This window comes from Macrotis lagotis, chromosome 4, assembly GCF_037893015.1.
Source record: "Macrotis lagotis isolate mMagLag1 chromosome 4, bilby.v1.9.chrom.fasta, whole genome shotgun sequence".
NCBI classification, from domain to species: domain Eukaryota; kingdom Metazoa; phylum Chordata; class Mammalia; order Peramelemorphia; family Peramelidae; genus Macrotis; species Macrotis lagotis.
The window spans coordinates 83,261,097-83,279,751 of NC_133661.1; the positions used below are offsets into that span (position 1 = coordinate 83,261,097).

Below are 18,655 nucleotides of genomic sequence, written 5' to 3' on the forward strand. Positions count from 1 at the left end.
CCTGCAAACCAGTCTTGTTCTTAGAGCTTAAGAGAATAAGTGACTTGATAAGAATTTCAACTAGTATGTTTCAGAGGCAGAAACTGGACCCAAGAATTCCTTTGCTTCAAGATTGTCTATCCATTAGACCACACTGAGTCTAAAATACATTTTAAAAAATGAAGTTTTATTATCTTCTTTTTGCTATTATCACAACTTATTTCAGCAAGTGCAGACAATGGAATAACAACAATACCACTAAAGTCATAGGTTCAATACAAGTTTGATCCAGTTAATTTCATTCAGTTCCCTGGTCATGGTCTTTACTCCTAATCCTAGTCAAATGGATGCCTTAGCCCTGTTGGTCATTAATAAACCTGTGTAAATTAACCACATTAACAGGAAAAACAAAAGTGCCTATTTTACTAGTGGTAAATTGGCAAAATCACCTTTATGCATGACAAAAAATACTTTAGTATTTTTTAAAGTAAAGAAAATATCCCTACCCTTTCTATTCTTTCCTGGATTTTTCTACCTTGTCTAGCTAGGCTTATAAAGGATTGAGGAAGAGAACTGTTTTCTTTGAGCTAAGAGCTACAACTGTAGTATAAATTGCAAATTATTACTTATGAAAGTTTATAACAACCTGTTCTCTGTTCCTAGAATCAACTAAGACTTTTTTGGGGCAATGGAAGGAAGGTATTTTTTTTTTACCCTCAATGTAGCCTTAGAGGTAATCTGAGAATCTAGTAGTTATACCCACTCAATATGCATTCTAAATTGTTTTAAAATCATTTAATAGGAGCATTTTTCTACTACCTGATTTTGAACAATCATTATCCTTCCAACTTTAACAAATTAATAATAGCCCAATGTAAACAATAGTCTTGAAAAGTCAACACTGTGGTAAAGACTGTTTTTGCATTTTTTAGAAACTTGCACCGTAAATCAAAGTTCTTACCAAGAATACTACATAGTCAATCTATTACTAGGAAGATAATTTGTAAGTGCTCCTCCCACCCCATTCACTTAAGCAACTATAGAAATAATGTAGACTACCTGAAAGCTGACGAAAGTGGAGGTCAGAATGTTTATTTTATTTTAAAAATTTTCCCCACCTACATGCAAAAACAAGTTTCAACATTTACTTCCTTGAGTTCCAAATTCTCTCCCTTCCTCCCACCCCAATCCCCAGCACTGAGAAAGCAACTTACTTGGTTATTAGAATAAAAATGTGTAGACATGAAAAATATTACAATAGTCATGTTGTAAAAGTAAAAATAACTCCCCCCCCATCCTGGCAAAAAAAAAAGCCTCAATAAAAATAAAGTGGGGGGAAAAAAGATGCTGCAGTCTGCATTCAGATACCATCAGCTCTGTCTTTGAGATGGGTAGCTTTCTTTATCATAATTCCTTCAGAGTTCTCTTGGATCACAGCATTGTTGAGAAAAAGTAGGTCATTCATAGATGGTCATCCTACAATATTACTGTTACTTTGTATAAGGTACATTTCCCACTGCATCTGCTCATGTAAGTTTTTTTACTAAGAGCATTCTGTTCTTCATTTCCCATAACAGAACATTTCATCTCAATCAAATACCACCATTTTTTAGCCATTCCCAACCACTGGGTATCCCCTCAATCTCTAGCTCCCCACCACCAGAAGACAGCTGCTATAAATATCCCTATACATATAGATACTTTTCTTCCTGTATTTCATTTCTTTTGAAATATGACCTAGCCTAGGCCAAAATGTGACAGTACTAGGCCAAAAGGTAGGTATAGTTTTATAGCCACTATTCTGCTCTACAGAACTGTTGAATCATTTCACAACTCTGGAGATCAGAACGTTTGGGATTTGCCCAGTCATCAGTCAAGCTAGGCTTTGAACTCCCGACTACATGATGTCTTGGGCCTCACATATCAAGACAAAAGTTCTAATTAAATGTTGCTTACATATACTGGGTAATTGCACCTTCTACCTTTATCCTCAACCTTGAAAATTGAGTAAAATACTTTGAGACACCTACACACATAACCCCCCCTCTAAGTTATATATTATAAAGATGAATGAGATCATATTTGACATAATCTATATGCTCAGCAATGTTAGATAAGCAGAGTTAAACATGAATATCTCATTCTAATAGGACAAGGTAAGAGAATAAGGATAGAGGCAAGTAAATCAATTCATACTCCTGGAAAAACTACTATAGTAGATATCATCAGCCAATATATTCAGCTGTGTACTGGGTATCTTCCCTCTAGATATCTCCCCTTGATCATGTCCTAATGTTACCCTGCAAATTAGGAACAGAATATCACCTCTGACTTTGGTTAAGAGGGCCCTAATTGGTACATCTGATTTAGCTCCAGAGGAGTTATACTGTCAAGAATGCAAGTGCCTAGCTAAATTATAGAACAAAAATAGGCAATTTCCAGGAATACTAAAATTGTACTTTTCAAGACCTAACAACAGAAGAATATAGTACTTATTATACCCTATGAAGGAATGTAAAGCTATTATCTGTTCTATTAAAAAAAAAAACTACACTTGAATCAATTAGTTACCAAAGGATGAAGCTCAGTATCCATTGCAGCTGCTGCTGTTTCAAAAACTTGCAGAGAATTCACCAATTCTTGGGCAGGGCCATCTCCCCTTTCCAGTAGGGACTTTCCATCTATTAAAATATATTCTGTTTTAGGTCAATTTCACCTTGCAATTAATTTTTAAGTCTAATAGTCGACATAAATTTTCAGCAAACCCACCTAGCATGGGAGTTTATTTTGCTTTAAGGCAAAAACCCAGCTTTCTGCCCAGCACATATTCAATGAAGGGGAACACAATGATCTGTTGATAATATTCCTTTGGCAATAACCACCAGGATCATAACAAAACACATACAAGATGGAGTGGAGGTAAATTAAAATGAAACTGTATCCTAGCCCACCATTTTATTAATAACTTACCAACTTAATCTGAAGTAAATGGATGAAATCCTTTGGTGTATTTATCACCCCAAAGGTGAAACCAAAACTTTAATCAGCAAACATTTATACGTACCAAAACTTTTTATGTTAATAGTACTCCTCAAGGGGCCAACCATAGCATCCCAGAGATGTGGTAGTTTTTCAGCCATTTCGTGACCAAAATGCTTCACTATAGTTGACAAGGCAAATTCAGCCCCTCTCCGTTGCACTAAATATGGTTTCTGTGCCTACAATTAAACATTGACAAGCAATTTTTTTATTTTTTTGATTTTCCTGAGAAATAAGTTTCTATGAAAACATTTAAATATTATAAACAATGGATTTATAAAAGTCACCAAGGAATGTTTGGAGATTAAAAAAAAAGTACTGAACAAATCTGTCACACCCAAAAAGACCTGGGATCTTAGGGTATCACAGTAAAATTGCATGGAGGTTTTTAAAATATTTGAAATAGATTTGGAATGTATTTTTATTGGATTCAGTTCTCTACACGCTTCTAAGTTACTATAGGATTCTATTGTTTAAAATTAATAATTTCTAATTAATAATACCTAGTCTCCAGAGTATTACTGTGAAAATTCTACAACCATGGATAGCTAAGGAGAGAACTGAGTTTTAAAATTGTTATTGGTATGAAACAAAATAACTCATTGTTCTTACGTTGGGTTTTTGCCTCTTAGCAGTTATTAGCATGTTCAAAAATGCAAATGAAAGGTCTGATTATAGTATAAAACAACAGACTCTCTGCATGACGGCTGATGGGAAGTCATCATAAAAATTAATCAAAAACTATATGACTCAGAGCATAAAGGGAATTAAGTAAATTCATAAGTTGTTGACTAAAGTCCACTGTGAAATAGTTACATAATCTCAATTGGGATTTCACTATGGCAATTTAATCTTTTTTACACCTCCCTAATTAATCACAGTCAATAATGTAGCTCTTCTAAACCTTTTCATTTCTCTTCAAATTTCCTATGTCTTTCCATCTTCATACTCTCAGCTAAAAATCTTGCTTCACAATTGACTAAAAAAAATTGAAACTATTTTCCAAAAGCTCCTCTTGCTCCCCCCTCCTCATCACACATCTTCAGATAGGTCTTCCTTCACCCTGTCTCAAGTGAAGAGGAGGACCTAAGTAAGTCCTTTTCCTTCTCAAGACTGACCCTTCTGCATGCACATGTGATCCCATTCTATTTCATCTTCTTAAGGGCTGCTCTCATTATCATTTCCACTCTCACATAACTTCAGAGTTTCTCTGTGTAAAGGTTACTTCTCTGCTGCCTATAAAATATACCCATGTCTTCCTTACCCTCAAAAACAAAAACAACCCCTCACTTGATCTGTCCATTGTCATTCTCAAGGTTGTGGCTAAACTCCTTAAGAACATTGTAATCAAAGCCTCCAGGTTCTTTCTTCTCACTTTCTTCTTAAATCTATACAGTTGTAACTTCATCACTTAAGTAACTGAAAGTGCCCTCTCTGTAATTATTAAAGATTTCGTAACTGTCAAATGGCCTAACAGCCCTTTTTCAATTCTTATACTCTCTGCAGCCTTGGACTCTTGTCATTCACCCTCTCTTCTTGAACCCCTCCTCTCCCGAGGTTTCTACTGACATCTATCCTGGTTTCTCCTACCTGTTTGACTGCACTTGTCAGACTTTTTTGCTGAATCTTCTTCCAGGTCATATCCATTAGCTCCCAAAGAGTTCTGTCATGGACTTTCTTCTCTTCCTCTATACTATTTCAACTAAATGGTAATCCCTTCAATTCCCACAGATCCAATGTTATCTCTATACCGATAATTCTAAGTTTACTTTATTTAGCCCTAAATTTTCTTCTATGATCTCCATTCAACATCTCCAATACCTAATTAACATTTTAAATGAATTTCTATGGATATCTAGAATTCAATACAACCAAATCAGAATGTTATTTTTAACCCTTCACACTCCTTAGTGTTGAAGGTATCTTTGCCCTATTCAGCCTGGATTCCCACTGGTATTTTTACTCAAGGAATGTTTTTAAATGGCTTCAGACAATTCTTATTTATTAAGGACAATGTTTTAAAATTGAAGTTGAAAAGACTGCAATAAAACTGCTTCTATGGATACTTAGATTGTATTTTAGCTGTTGTTCACTGCTACACAGATAAGGGACTTATTAGAAGTTTGTGAATCATTCAGTTCCTAAAATACAAGTAAGATTGACTTCTTTGAGAGCATTTCTGAAAAATTAGCTGATAAAAATTCTAGCTGACCAGAAAAAAAATTTAATAAACTGGTAAATTTTCAGACCCTAATGGCTTACTGCTACAAACACTTATTGGTAGAGTTAAATCAAGACAATTGGGATCCTTTTATTTTGAAATGCTAAATGAATTTTGGAGTGATGAAATGGTGAGAAAATTAATCTCTGAGCTATTTGGCTGTATGGTTTGTTTGTATTTAAAAACCAAAGGAATGGGGGTGGCTAGGTGGCACAGTGGATAGAGCACCAGCCCTGGAGTCAGGAGTACCTGAGTTCAAATCTGATCTCGGACATTTAGTAATTACCTGTGTGGCCTTGGGCAAGCCACTTAACCCCACTGCCTTGCAAAAAACCTAAAAAACAAAAAAACAAAACAACAACAACAAAAGAACACCCAAAGGAATGAAGTTTGAATATATGTACCTCATCGAATTCGGCAGGGATATTTCCACTGCTTCCTGTAGGGAAATCTGCAAGTTGAGCTTTTGCAGCTTTAGGAGTAGGGCCTCGTCTGCTTGTGATGGCAAACGCAGCTTTCTGATGCCTGTAGAGAGTGATTATACCTCTGTGCTTAGTGACAGTGTGATGCATTCCATCTTTATCTGTGTTTTGTCCTACTAAAAAAAAAAGTCACATTATAAAAGGTTTAAGAGTGATAACAATGTAATAAAATTCAAAAGAAAAATTATGTTTAAATGTTGTGATCTATGTTATCCTACCAAGAATACTTTTTTCTATTTTTTTAATTAAATATTTTCTTTTTTCAGTTATATACAATGGTAGTTTCTACCAATCATTTTTTTTGCAAGGTTTTAAGTTTTACAATTTTTGTCCATCCTTCACTTCCCTCCCTCCTCCCCTCAACAGAAGGCAATCTCAATAAAGCTTTCCTTTTTTTGGCAAGGTAATGGAGTTAAGTAATATGACCAAGGTCAACACAGCTAAGTAAATATTAAGTGTCCAAGATCAAATTTGAACTCAGGTCCTCCTGACTCCAGGGTCAGTGCTCTATCCACTATACCACTGAGCTGCCCCCCCCATACTTTCTTTTGATAATGAGTGACTGATTTTGATTTGTAGTACTTAAAACTTTTAATTTTTTTGTTTCTTCGACATGCAGGTTTATTCTTTCTTCAAACATACAGTTCTGTTATCAACAGAAATAACATATAAAAAGAATGTATCACAAAAAAATGAAGACATATCAACAAATACTTTTTGCATGGTTAATATAAAAAATTTAAGAGTTGTCAAGTCTGGTCAAACCCTACAGTCAACATAAATTTCAGAAAAATACTCTTTATAAAATAGTTTTTGAGTGTTAACAGATAACAGAGAGGGAAAAACAAGGGGAGGGAGATGATTACAATTTATAAGATGCTAAGATTATCCTCTGTTGGGGTATATAGTATTTTTGCAAAATATATTTCATATTGATAGTGTTTTTTCATTAAGTTTACAGGACATCCAGGACAATGTGCTTTCTCAAAATCTTATTAACAGAATTTAAGAGATATATGTCATATAAGCCAATTGTAAAAATACTTCTACATATTGAATCTGTTTCCAAGGAACTAAACTGCATGAAGCAGTTCTCATTTACACCTAACACCCTAAGGACTACTCTGTAAAGCCAAAATATCAATGTTTTCAGAATGATGTGGTTTCCCAGAAGCCAATATGTTAATTCAAGAAATATTTCAAATTTTAGTGAGAGTAATGGTATAAAACCTCATTTGAAATAATTTAACCCCCTTTTCTCGGACCCCTCCCAAACTGACCAGACCCACAATGCAAATGAATTCTTTCATAAGGTTAATGATGGCACAGAAGGCTAACACAGAAGCTTCTTGGATAAGACTTTCTCCAAAAGTATTCAGTATAATTTATTAGTTAGTACCATTTTTATACCATAAATACAGATTGTAACAATAAATTTCCTTAAAAGAGGGTTCTACCATTCAAAATAAACCTATATATATAGACTTAAATTCTACTGAGAAACAAATGAATGAACTTATTTTCAGATACCTTTCCCTCTCACCCCCAATGGAAGTTTCAAATAGATACCTTTAGAATTATCATGACTGCTTTGGGGTGGTGCTGGACAGTCGACACAAGGAGTAAGATGTGGGTCCACACAAAGTGAACCACAAAGGTTTTTAATAATCTTTGAATTAGGACAAGGAGTTCTTGATGTACACTGCTGAAGTAATTTCGCTATGCACATAGCAGCATAATTCTGTACTAATGTATTCTCTTCTTTCTTAATCGTCTCCATTAATGGTTTTATGACAGGGTTTAATTTTTCTGGAAGCTGTTGTAAATTCACAACTGCACATGCAGCAAATGTATGGACTCTCAGTTGTAGCACTTGCCATTCCTGATTTGTTTCTGCAACAGTCATTTGAACTTGTTGCCGCTTACCATCTAGATGTTGTAACACTTTTGGATTTAAATTGAAAGATGATGTGACTTCATTAAAAACAGTAGTGACCTATTAAAAATATAGAGAGCAAGTAGTTAAAGAATGTCTTCATTGTTTTTATCACCCATAGTATCTTCTAAAATAAAGGCCTATAAAATGAAATAAAACTAGAATAAGCACTCTGAAGGACTTTAAATTTAGACTCAATTGACATCTGAATTCTCCAAAAAAGGGCTCATTTTCTTTGAAAAAAGAATAAAATGTTTATCTTAAAAGTATAGAAAAGAACTATATAAAATGTCCTAAATATTTTGATTAGAAAGACAACTGTGAGAATCTGTACAAAGTATGACTAACATTAGAAAACTAAATAATCATCCATGCTGCTAAGAGACAGAGATGACTAGAATACTGAAATCCCCAAATCTTTGGACATGAGGTTAGACTACCAGAGAGCAATTACTATTGATAGTAAGGTTGACTGAAGAAAAACGACAGCAGATTTCAATGTAGGTAACATTCTTTCAAACTCTAACTCTACTACATATGTTATCCTGGATAAATGACAATCTCTCTGGGTTTCAGTTTCATTACCTAAAACAGGGGTGGGGAATCTTTTTTTCTGCCAAGGGTCATTTGGATGTTTATAAAATTATTTGAAGGCCATAAAAATTATCAACGTAAAAATTAGCCTGTTACATTTGATAAAACATTTAATTAATTCATCCCTAAAAAAAAACATAGATTTTTTTTTTTGATTTTCAAGTCTTGCCTTATGGTTGCCTTAGCAATAGAAGACCAAATGATTGCACTTGCTTTATACAGTCTGCAGGCCAGACATTCTCTGATCCAATGTAAAATGTGGAAATTTGGATTAAGTGATTTCAAAGGTCCTTTTACTAATTCTAAATCTTATAACTCACTTTTTTCTCCCAATTTCTCATTCTGAGCAAAGTTCATTAAAACAAGGCAATAGCTTAAGGTTGGCCAAAAGTGTTGAACAGTTCCTTAATAGTTGACTCTAATTTTATGTGACCATTGGCTTTAACCTTGAAAAAGTTGCAGAGTTCATCTAGCATCTACCCCTTACCCCTCACTTCCATTTTATAAATTAAAATGAGGTGGGGGGTTAAATAACATTCCCAAATTACAGGGGAACAACAAGTGGAAGAGCCAGGATTTGAATCCAAGTCTTCTGATATCAAATCCAAATGTTTTTATGCTTCATGATCATTAGCAACTAATTTTTAACCAACAAATGTGGTTAAATTCACTGATTTTGATAACAAAAATGTGCAGTCTCACAATCTTTTTAACTGATTGGTGGTTGCACTATAAGTTAGCATAAGTAGGTGGGTATGTTTTTAACTAAGTCATTTCAAAAGCAATGAGAAGGGGTAGCTAGGTGAAGCAGTGGAGAGAGGATTGGCCCTGGAGTTGGGAGGACCTCAGCTCAAATCTGGCTTCAGACACTTAACAATTACTTAGTTATGTGACCTTGGGCAAGTCACTTAACCCCATTGCCTTGTAAAAATAATTTTTTTTTTTTAAAAAGCAATGAGAGGGGCGCTAGGTGGTGCAGTGGATAAAGCACCAGCCCTGGAGTCAGGAGTACCTGGGTTCAAATTCAGCCTCAGACACTTAATAACTACCTAGCTGTGTGGTCCTGGGCAAGCCCCTTAACCCCATTTGCCTTGTAAAAACAAACAAACAAAAAAAAAGCAATGAGAAGTGCATCTGAAAGGTTAGGTCACATGTGGGAGAAATCTAGTAGTGACTTAAAAGAGATAAATTGAATGCAAAAATTAAAATTTGCTTAGAGCAAAAGTAAAAAAGTCATCATCACTTTGGTAAAGCACTTTCATGTACAAAAAAAAAAAAAACCCAACCAGTATTTAATTCAAAATATGTTTTGACAAATTTAGAAAGATTCTATAAGCCAGATAATCTAATTTAAAAGACAAGGAGCCTAGAAAGAAAATGTCAACAGCAAACTTCTCCCCATAACTATCCATGTGTCAATATTCATGCAGTTTGCCTCTCCTGAGGCTAGGTAGGCAAAGGACAAACATCCCCTAATATTGATGAGATAATGATGTGCTTCATCCCTTATTCTAGAACCCAAATAAAGGATCTAAAGTAATAATATTTCCTAGGTCTTAGCCATGTGAATGGGAAAAGGAAATAGAGCAGAGACAGGAAGAATCTTTTCCTTTCCTTTTGTTTAGTTTGGCAGAGAATTGATGGAATCAAATTGTACAGAACAGAGAAATACTAAGGTGGGGTGTGTGTGTGTGTGTGTGTGTGTGTGTGTGTGTGTGTGTGTGTGTATATGTATATATGAATCTTTTCTTCAAAATTTGAAAAAAAATTTTAGAAAAGGAAAATATACCAGGAAAGGAGAACATTGAGTAACTATGACCTTTTCCCCAATGATCTACACAAGGATGGAAATGAACATTCTTTTGGGGTTAAGTGGCTTGCCCAAGGCCACACAGCTAGGTAATTATTAAGTGTCTGAGGCAGGATTTGAACTCAGGTACTCCTGACTCTGGGGTTAGTGCTCTATCCACTGCACCACCTAGACGTCCCAAACATTCCTTTTAAAGCTGAAGTTATAACTTTAAGAATAAGCAATGAACATGCTGACTAAAATTAGACTTGTCAGAAAATATATTGTGCCCCCAAAATGAGCAGTTAAACAAAATAATCTGCTTTTAAGGTAAATAGTTTCTAATATTTTTTACTTCATGTCATATTTAAAATTAAAGAATGGAAAGTTCTATTAACTCACCAGCTCATTAGCTTGATCTATGGTAAACACACTGTAATTTATTCTGCTATTAACTTCAATATGTGCATCAGCTAATGATGTAATAAGCTGTTTACATTCATTCTGCATTCGTGTAAATGGAACAGCAATCTCATCATAATACAGATGTTCTGACAGGATACCAAGTAAACGTGGCTGCACAGTTAAGGCGACAGCTTTACATTCCTAAAATAAAATTGCACAGAATGGGATTCAAATAGAAGTACTGCATTTTGGAAACATAGATATCAGGCATTTAAGTCCTCCCCCCAAAGAACATCCCTAAATTCTAGATTAGTTAAGATAACTGACTGTTCAATAAGCATTTGAAAAGATTTTGGAATGGAAGCTATAAGTTACATAAAAGAGAATAACAATTCTCTTAGGTGACTGTAAGCTTTTTTTTCAATAAGAAGAAAAATGTGATTTAAGCTTTCTTCCAGGAAGCATATATTTAAAAGTAAATAATAACAGAAAGAAACCAAATTTAACTCCCTTCGCTCTATTTGTCTAAGTAAGAGCCAAGGTGGTTTCCCTGGTGATCAGGAGATTAGCCATATTATAAGTACCAAGAGGAAATTCAAACAAACAGCCAAAAGCTCACTGGTCAACACACAACCTCAACTGCTTCTTTAGGACACACTCTACATCCCAAAGGCTAAGCTGGAGCCCGGGCCACTGCAAAGCAGAACTGTCCTTTAGGCTCAGTTCTGACAACTAAATGACAGAAAGCAGTATGTGACTCACATAGTAAGTGATATTTAATTTCTCAAATATAGTTAAAGGAAAAAGCAAAAATAGCAAGTACCATTTTTGAAAAGTAAATGTAATAAAATTATCACACTTATGATGTACTGGAGCAACAGATGAAATGGCTTGAAAATATGTACACTTGAGAATCAAAAGGAGAAATTTTATTTCTCCTTCATTTTTAAGTTTTCAATTGTACCTGAGAGGGACATGAAAGAATTATCAACACTTTAAATTTAAGTTTTTTAAAGGGATATTTCATGATAATCTGAAGGATGTCAGAATGTTAAATGTGCATGCATGGATTTTTCAATTGAAGAACCAGAGACACTGTGAGGAGAAAGTTTAGGACTGAGGCAGTCATTTGGGGAGAAATAAAAAGTTTCTAATCCAGTATGTATCTAATAGATTCCATATGTAAACAGTAGGCTTGTCATATTTCTTACTGTAAATAAAAGACATTCCTTAAATTCAGCTGAAACTGATAATTTCAAGTCAAAAGTAAAGCAATATCTTACCTTCTGTAAAGCAGCCCATTCACAAATTACTAAAGACACACTAATCCTTTGCAAAGCAGATTTTGAGTTCAGGTGGAAAAGCAGCAACTGGCCAAGAGACTCAGCTGGTTTAATGTCTTGAGAAGCTACATTTACACTTGGATCACAAATATTGCAACAAAGAGCTCCTAATAACCTTGAAGAAGAAAAAAAGTAAAGAAATATTTATTCAGAAAATAAATTTCCCTTGGTCAAGTGGCTAGATTTTCCCCAAAGCCTAGAATTACTGAAAGCATACGAGAATATAAACTGCATATGAAAGCATACTATTTCCTCTACTGACTGCTCTATGTCCTTAAAGAGGAGGCCAATTTTCTCAATTTTAGTATTAGCTAAGCATTGGTTAATGGCCAATTCTGTGCCAGGATACCAAAACAGTAGAAAAACAGTCCCTGCTCTCCAGGCACTCAGTTTTACAAAGGAGCCAATATGCAAATAATGGTGAACAAACACATAAACAAGACAAACCAATTCTATCCAGGATGAACTGCAGATAATCTGAGGGAAGGCAGCAGCATTAAGCAAGACCAAGAGAAGTTCCTTGCAGACAGTGGGATTTAACTGAAGCTTGGGGGAAGCCTGGAGGTGAAGAGGAGGGAGAGTCTGGGTGCAGACAGTAAAAATGCCTGGATGTTGGGAGAGGAACAGCAAAGAGGACAGTCAGTGGATCACAGAAAATGGGAGTGTGGGGGATGGGGTGTAAAGGGAGAAGGCTGGAAAGGTCAGGAGAGACCAGGTTGTAGAGTCACACAAGATTTCATATCTGATCTGGTCATGCTTGTATTTTGTCAAATCTCTTTGGGTGCTTAATGAAGGTGGACTGGAGTGGGGAGGCTTGAGGTCGGAAGACCCAGCAGAAAGCTACTGTCGCAGCCTAGTGGCAAGAAGAGCCTGCCCCAGGGCTGGATTGAGAAAGAAGGGGTCATATACAGCTTTAGAAAAAGGAGGGACTGACAAGACCTGGTATCTGATTGGATAAGGTAGAGTGAGATGAAGAGCAGAATAATGACACCTAGTTTTTAAGCCTGGGTGACTTGAGAGAATACTGGCCTCCTTTCCAGTAAAAGAGAAGTTAGGAAAAAAGTTTTGGAGGAAAAATAAAAAGGTTCTGTTTTGGACATGTTGGTTTAAGATATCTACAAGTTTCCTCAAATGAGCTCTTAGGATATTTGGAAGTGCTACACAAAAATAAGGTGCCATTAATTCCTTAAAAAAAAAAATACTGATCTATTTAAAACCTCAATGTCACTTTTAAAATAGTTTATTCCTCACTGTATACTTACTTGGCTGCCATCACTCTGGCTCTCATAACAACAAAATCTCTCATTGCAGGGTCTTCCATAACACTATCTGCACCTGCAATATATTCTTGCAATACTTCTTTACTTTGGTTTTGACCCTGACGCATCTTACCACCTGTTTTTTCCTAAGGAAAAAGTAAATACAAATAATAAAATACAGAGACTAATAGCTCTCAAAAAAAAAGATCAAAGAATTGTACAGTTGTAAGATTTCTCAGAAACCACCTAATCCAATTTATCCCTGAGAAAGAATCTAAAAATAGACCTAAGTGGTAGTCATATAGCCTTTGCTTAATACTTTCTAAGGTGAATTATATTTCTTTGGATAGTAAAATGCATTAATATCTTATTCCCCCCTTCCTGGCATTAGCCCTTAATATACCTGAAGATAGCTACCATCTCTATTCTTGAGTTTTTCTTATCCAAATTTTCCTTTAGCATAAATTCAATCCCTTTCACCAGCCTGGCTGCCCTAATCTGAATGTTCCCCAGCTAATCAATTCCAGTGCTGTCAGAACTGGACCAAGTACAGTGGGAATGTAGGCTGAGAAGACAAGAGATTTCTTGGTAGTTTATACCATTCTGCTGAATTCTAAAAACACCCAGATTATCTTATATATTTTGAATGCAAATGTAAGATCTTAGATTTATTCCTCATAAAATTTTTTCTTCTTGGCTCTGGTCTAATGTTCTAGGTTATCGAGATCTGCTTGAATCCTAAAGTTCTCATTCATTTTCTTAGCTATTCTCTCTAGCTTTATAGTACCTGAAAATTGGATAGAGATTATATTTATACGTTTATCCAAGTCATTAATAAAAATGTTAAACAAAATGGAACCAAACACAGATCCTTGGAGCAATCCACTATAGATCTCATTTCAAGGTAACACTGAATCTTTAAGTAATACTTTGAGTCAGTTCATTCAATCAGTTTCAAAACCATCAAAATTCATTAACTTCTGATTTACCTCGTTCCAATTCCTACCATCTACCCATAAAAAGTATGAAATACTTTTTCAAATACTTTGCTAAAATTTAAGAAAATAAACTGTTTTCTTGAATGCATTCTTTAGAGTACTTTCTCCTTAGATATAATAAGAGAATAAATAAGAGAAATCATTTCTAATAAGATAGTACTTACATAATTAGGAAAAATGTTAAATATAAAATTAAATTAAATTAAAATAAAATATAAAATTAAATTAAAATTTTTAGATCTTCTCACACTTACCTTAGATCTGGATTTCACCTCCAGCAGCATATTTAAATCAATAGGTAAATGAGAAGGTTGCATCATTAAGCAAAGCCAGGCACCCATCCATGGGCAAGCTGCTGCCACTACATACTGCACTGAAGCCTTACTTAATAGTTCCATCCATACCTAAAGAGTGAAAAAGGGAAAGGATTTGCCAATAAAATTCAACATAAAGGACTAAAAGTTCAATGCTGATTCTTGGGATCATGTGAACAGTGGAAAAAAGTAAGCTGAAAATGACATTCATTTTTAAATCCAACAGAGAAGGTATCATTTTAAAATCCTAATTTTTAAAACATAAAACTATTTTCATATTGAATAAATAAAAAAAGGGTGAAATGAAAATTACATCATGTAGTAGGAATCATAGACTTGGACTGAGAGGAGGTGGTTCAAATCCACACAAATCACCTCACCATTCTGGCTCTATTTCCTAATGTAAATTTGGGGTTTTATGGCCTTTTCCCTAGGATGATTTATATAAATATTTAGGAAAAAACTGTCATCTAGATAACAAAAAATTGCTATTCAGTTGAGAAAAATTTTTATATATAAAACAAAATTTAGTGCTACAGTAAGTAGTTCTACATTAAAGACTTAGTTATCAAAATATAATCTAGTCAATTTTTCTATTAAATTTTGAATTTACAATATTCTAATTTAAGTGGCTAAAATATAAATCTTTAACTCATTTCATGCATTCAGGTTTCATCTCTGCAGCCTAAAATTATAAAGTCCATAAGATATTTCTTGACTCCAGGGCTGGTGCTCTATCCACTGTTCCACCTAGCTGCCCTGTAAATGCATTTGTGAGCAAGGAAATTCAACTAAAACATTTGTTTAATTCCTATAATGTGAAATTCATAGTGCTAGATTTAATTTAGCTCTAGTCTTCATGCAACTTACAATTTATTATGGCATTCAGAAATAACAGTAATAAATAACATGTGGTAAATGCATGAGAGGGAAAATGAAATATTAAGAAAGGACCAATGATGGAAAGAACATAATTAACAAGGTGAGATTCAGAAAGGTTTCATGGAAAAAGAGGTTATCTGGGCTTTGAAGGAAGAATAAGAATTCAAAACATGAATTGTCCATCCCAGGAATGTGTGTATGTTATGGAAGAGATGCTAAGTTAAAGGAAACAGTAGGAAAAAAGGCTTAGAGATGAAATATTTATATTGGGGAAGGGAGGGGGGAGAGATAGGAGTAGAGAGAGAATATGGGGGAATTTGCCAGGTGTCCAAAGTATTCTGAGAAGAGGAAAATCACAGAAGCTCAGGAAGAAAGGGTAGAGAAGTACCTTGCTGGGTTAACCTCATTAAACCACTACAAGACTGAGAAGAGAAGTGATATGACCAGATTTCTCCATAAGAACTAACAGAAAATGTCAGAAAGAACAATAATAAACTCAGTTTAAGCTGAGTTTGAAGTGACAATAGACATGTGGGTAAACTGTCTAGCAACACACCTGACAAATAGGCTTTTGTAAATGCTTTTGGATTGACTGGTTAAGTGAAGCTGTCTTTCAGAGACTGGGGCTAGAGGGACCTGCATTATGGTAACAGCTAACATCATTGGAGCAAATGGTATTTCTAAGAGAAAGAATAGCTTACCTTAAAGATTACAGGAAAGCAACCCTGTTTAAGAAACTTGACTAACATATGAAAAACTGCTCTAAACCACTACTTATTAGCAAATTAAAGCATTTCTGAGGTACCACCTCACAACCTCTCAGACTGGCCAACATGACCAGAAAGGACAAGGATCAATGTCAGTAAGGATATGGGAGATCTGGGACTAATACATTGTTGATGGAGCTGTGAACTCATCCAACCTTTCTGGAGAGCAATTTGTAATTATGCCCAAAGGGCAACAAAAATGTGCATGCCCTTTGATCCAGCACTGGGCCTATTCCCTGAAGAGATGATGAAAAAGGGTAAAAATATCACTTGTATAGAAATAATCATAGCAGCCTTGTTTGTGGTGGCAAAGAACTGGAAATTAAGTGAATGTCCTTCAACTGGGGAATGGCTTAACAAACTGTGGTACAGGTAATGGAACACTATTGTTCTATTAGAAACCAGGAGGGATGGGAATTCAGGGAAGCCTGGAAGGATTTACATGAACTGATGCTGAGCAAGATGAGCAGAACCAGAAAAATAGTGTAAACCTAACAGCAACATGTGGGTGATGATCAATTTTGATGGACTTGCTCATTCCATCAGAGCAACAATCAGGGACAATTGGGAGCTATCTGCGATGGAGAATACCATCTGTAGTATAGACTAAAAGACTGCCTTCTGTGGGGGGTGGGGGAAGGGAAGCAAGGAAAAAGGGAAATATTGGAAAATTCAAAACAAATAAAAACTTTCTTTAAAAAAAGAAGAAACTTGACTATAGTTCCTATAATCATGTTCACACATAAACTTTACTCCACTTGTACCCTACAATCTAAGAAAGCTCTGGAAAGGTGTAATTGGAAAAGCAAAACCCCTAAATGGAAGATATTACTGATTCCTAGCCCCAAATTGTAAAAGGATGCATTTATTAGATGAAATATGCCTGTAATATTTACTATACTATCAGAAATAGCCAATGGGTTGGTTAATTTGCCAAACTATACCGTTTTTCTTCATTCATTTATTAAAATCTTATATGGACAGAAATATATTTAGAAAAAAATGTGATTTTAAAAGAGAGTATCAATAAAAATAAGGTACTTTAAAAAAAATCTACAATGCTTTCACTTGTTTGGCTACCTAAACCAAGAAGTACTATCAAGGTCATGCAAGTCTAGGTTCTACGTAGACAGCATGTCTCCCACATGTAAAGTCATGACCAATAATAAAATAAGAAAGAAAATTTGTAAGTATAGATTAAAAGGGTGGGAATCAAGGTACCACTATTCATACCTACCAATAAAAATATCAAAAACCCCCACAGCAAAATAACAACAAAAAATCCAAAGCAGAGACTGACGATTAGGTAACAAAAACAGCACCCTCCCAAAATGAAGTCTAAAAAGGACACAGCTGAAAAATTAGATCCTATCAGTGCTTCATGTGGCAAATACATATGGATGTAACAATTTAGAGAAAAAAATTACCATCAGGGGACCCAAAGACATCTTTAAATCTCATCAGAATCAAGAACTAATGAAATAGGGCATCTAGGTGGTACAGTGGATAGAGCACTTGTCTTGGAGTCAGGAGGACCCAGTTCAAATTTGGCCTCAGATATTTAATAATTACCTAGCTGTGTGACCTGGGCAAGTCACTTAACCCCCATTGCCTTAAATAAATAAAAATCGAAAAACAAAAACAAAAAACCAAGTAATGAAACGTATATCTTTGCTATTGTTAAAAGTGAGACCAATTACTTTCATGTAAATGTGTGTAATGTATTAATTGCTAAAGAGAAAACCACCACCTCACCAGCTTTGGAATCAGTCTGTTCACTTTATCAGAGCTGGATATGGTACTTCTCCACTGCCCAGATACTATGAGCAACCATATTTCCCAATGTATAGGATGCACCCTTTTTTGAAAAATTTGAGGCATGTCTTATATGGTGGTTGTATATTTTTTTACTTGTATTTTCCGTTTTTTCTCACTTGTCTTTGAATTCATTTTTTCACATTTGTTACTGCTATATTAGGCTACATTTTCCACATTCTGCCCAGAAATGGCTCAGGAAAGATTTTCATACACTGCTGAATAGCAGACAGGATAACCTGTCAGAGCCTCTCCTAAGACAGTGATTTCTTATCAATAACAGATGAGGACCTGTTAATGGCTTGGAAGGCTTTTTTTGTTGTTTTGTTTTTTAGGTTTTTTGCAAGGCAATGGGGTTAAGTGGCTTGCCCAAGGTCACGCAGCTAGGTAAGTATTAAGTGTATGAGGCTAGATTTGAACTCAGGTACTGCTGACTCCAGGGCCAGTGCTCTATCCACTACACCACCTAGCTGCCCCTGGATGGGAGTTTTGACAGTGATCAGGAGTTGTATGAATTTTATGATGAATAAAATGAGTTCAATAACTTTATGTAATATATACTATTTTTTTCAAATTTGGGGCCCCAAAAGTAAGGTGCATCGTATACATGTGTGAATCTTATACATGGGGAAATATGGTAGGTTTTCACCACACCAAAACAACTCCTAGATTTTTAATGAGTGAAATTAAAACTTGAGTCAATTTATTACAGTGCAATATAGAACATCTTCTAAAATTATAGGTTTTTACAATGAAAAAAAGGGAAAAATTCATCAATATTGATGATCAGAGTATTAGATATATAACAGATTATGAATACAGTATATAAAAT

The 18,655-nt window shown here is 34.9% G+C and overlaps 1 protein-coding gene across 6 annotated transcripts in view; it reads right to left on the minus strand.

The window, feature by feature from the left end:
* BTAF1 (B-TFIID TATA-box binding protein associated factor 1) overlaps positions 1-18,655 on the minus strand; it is a 115,760-nt gene that overhangs the window by 36,781 nt on the left and 60,324 nt on the right. For 4 of the 6 annotated variants that reach the window (XM_074233381.1, XM_074233383.1, XM_074233385.1 and 1 more), the window contains 8 exons: positions 14,300-14,449; positions 13,051-13,193; positions 11,729-11,903; positions 10,443-10,646; positions 7,291-7,717; positions 5,644-5,837; positions 3,044-3,197; positions 2,551-2,660 (listed from right to left, as the gene is read on the minus strand). In XM_074233381.1, coding sequence (XP_074089482.1) covers positions 2,551-2,660; positions 3,044-3,197; positions 5,644-5,837; positions 7,291-7,717; positions 10,443-10,646; positions 11,729-11,903; positions 13,051-13,193; positions 14,300-14,449 — 1,557 coding nt within the window. The remainder of the gene's footprint in view (positions 1-2,550; positions 2,661-3,043; positions 3,198-5,643; positions 5,838-7,290; positions 7,718-10,442; positions 10,647-11,728; positions 11,904-13,050; positions 13,194-14,299; positions 14,450-18,655) is intronic. The other 2 variants (XM_074233382.1, XM_074233384.1) reach the window with 1 other exon arrangement.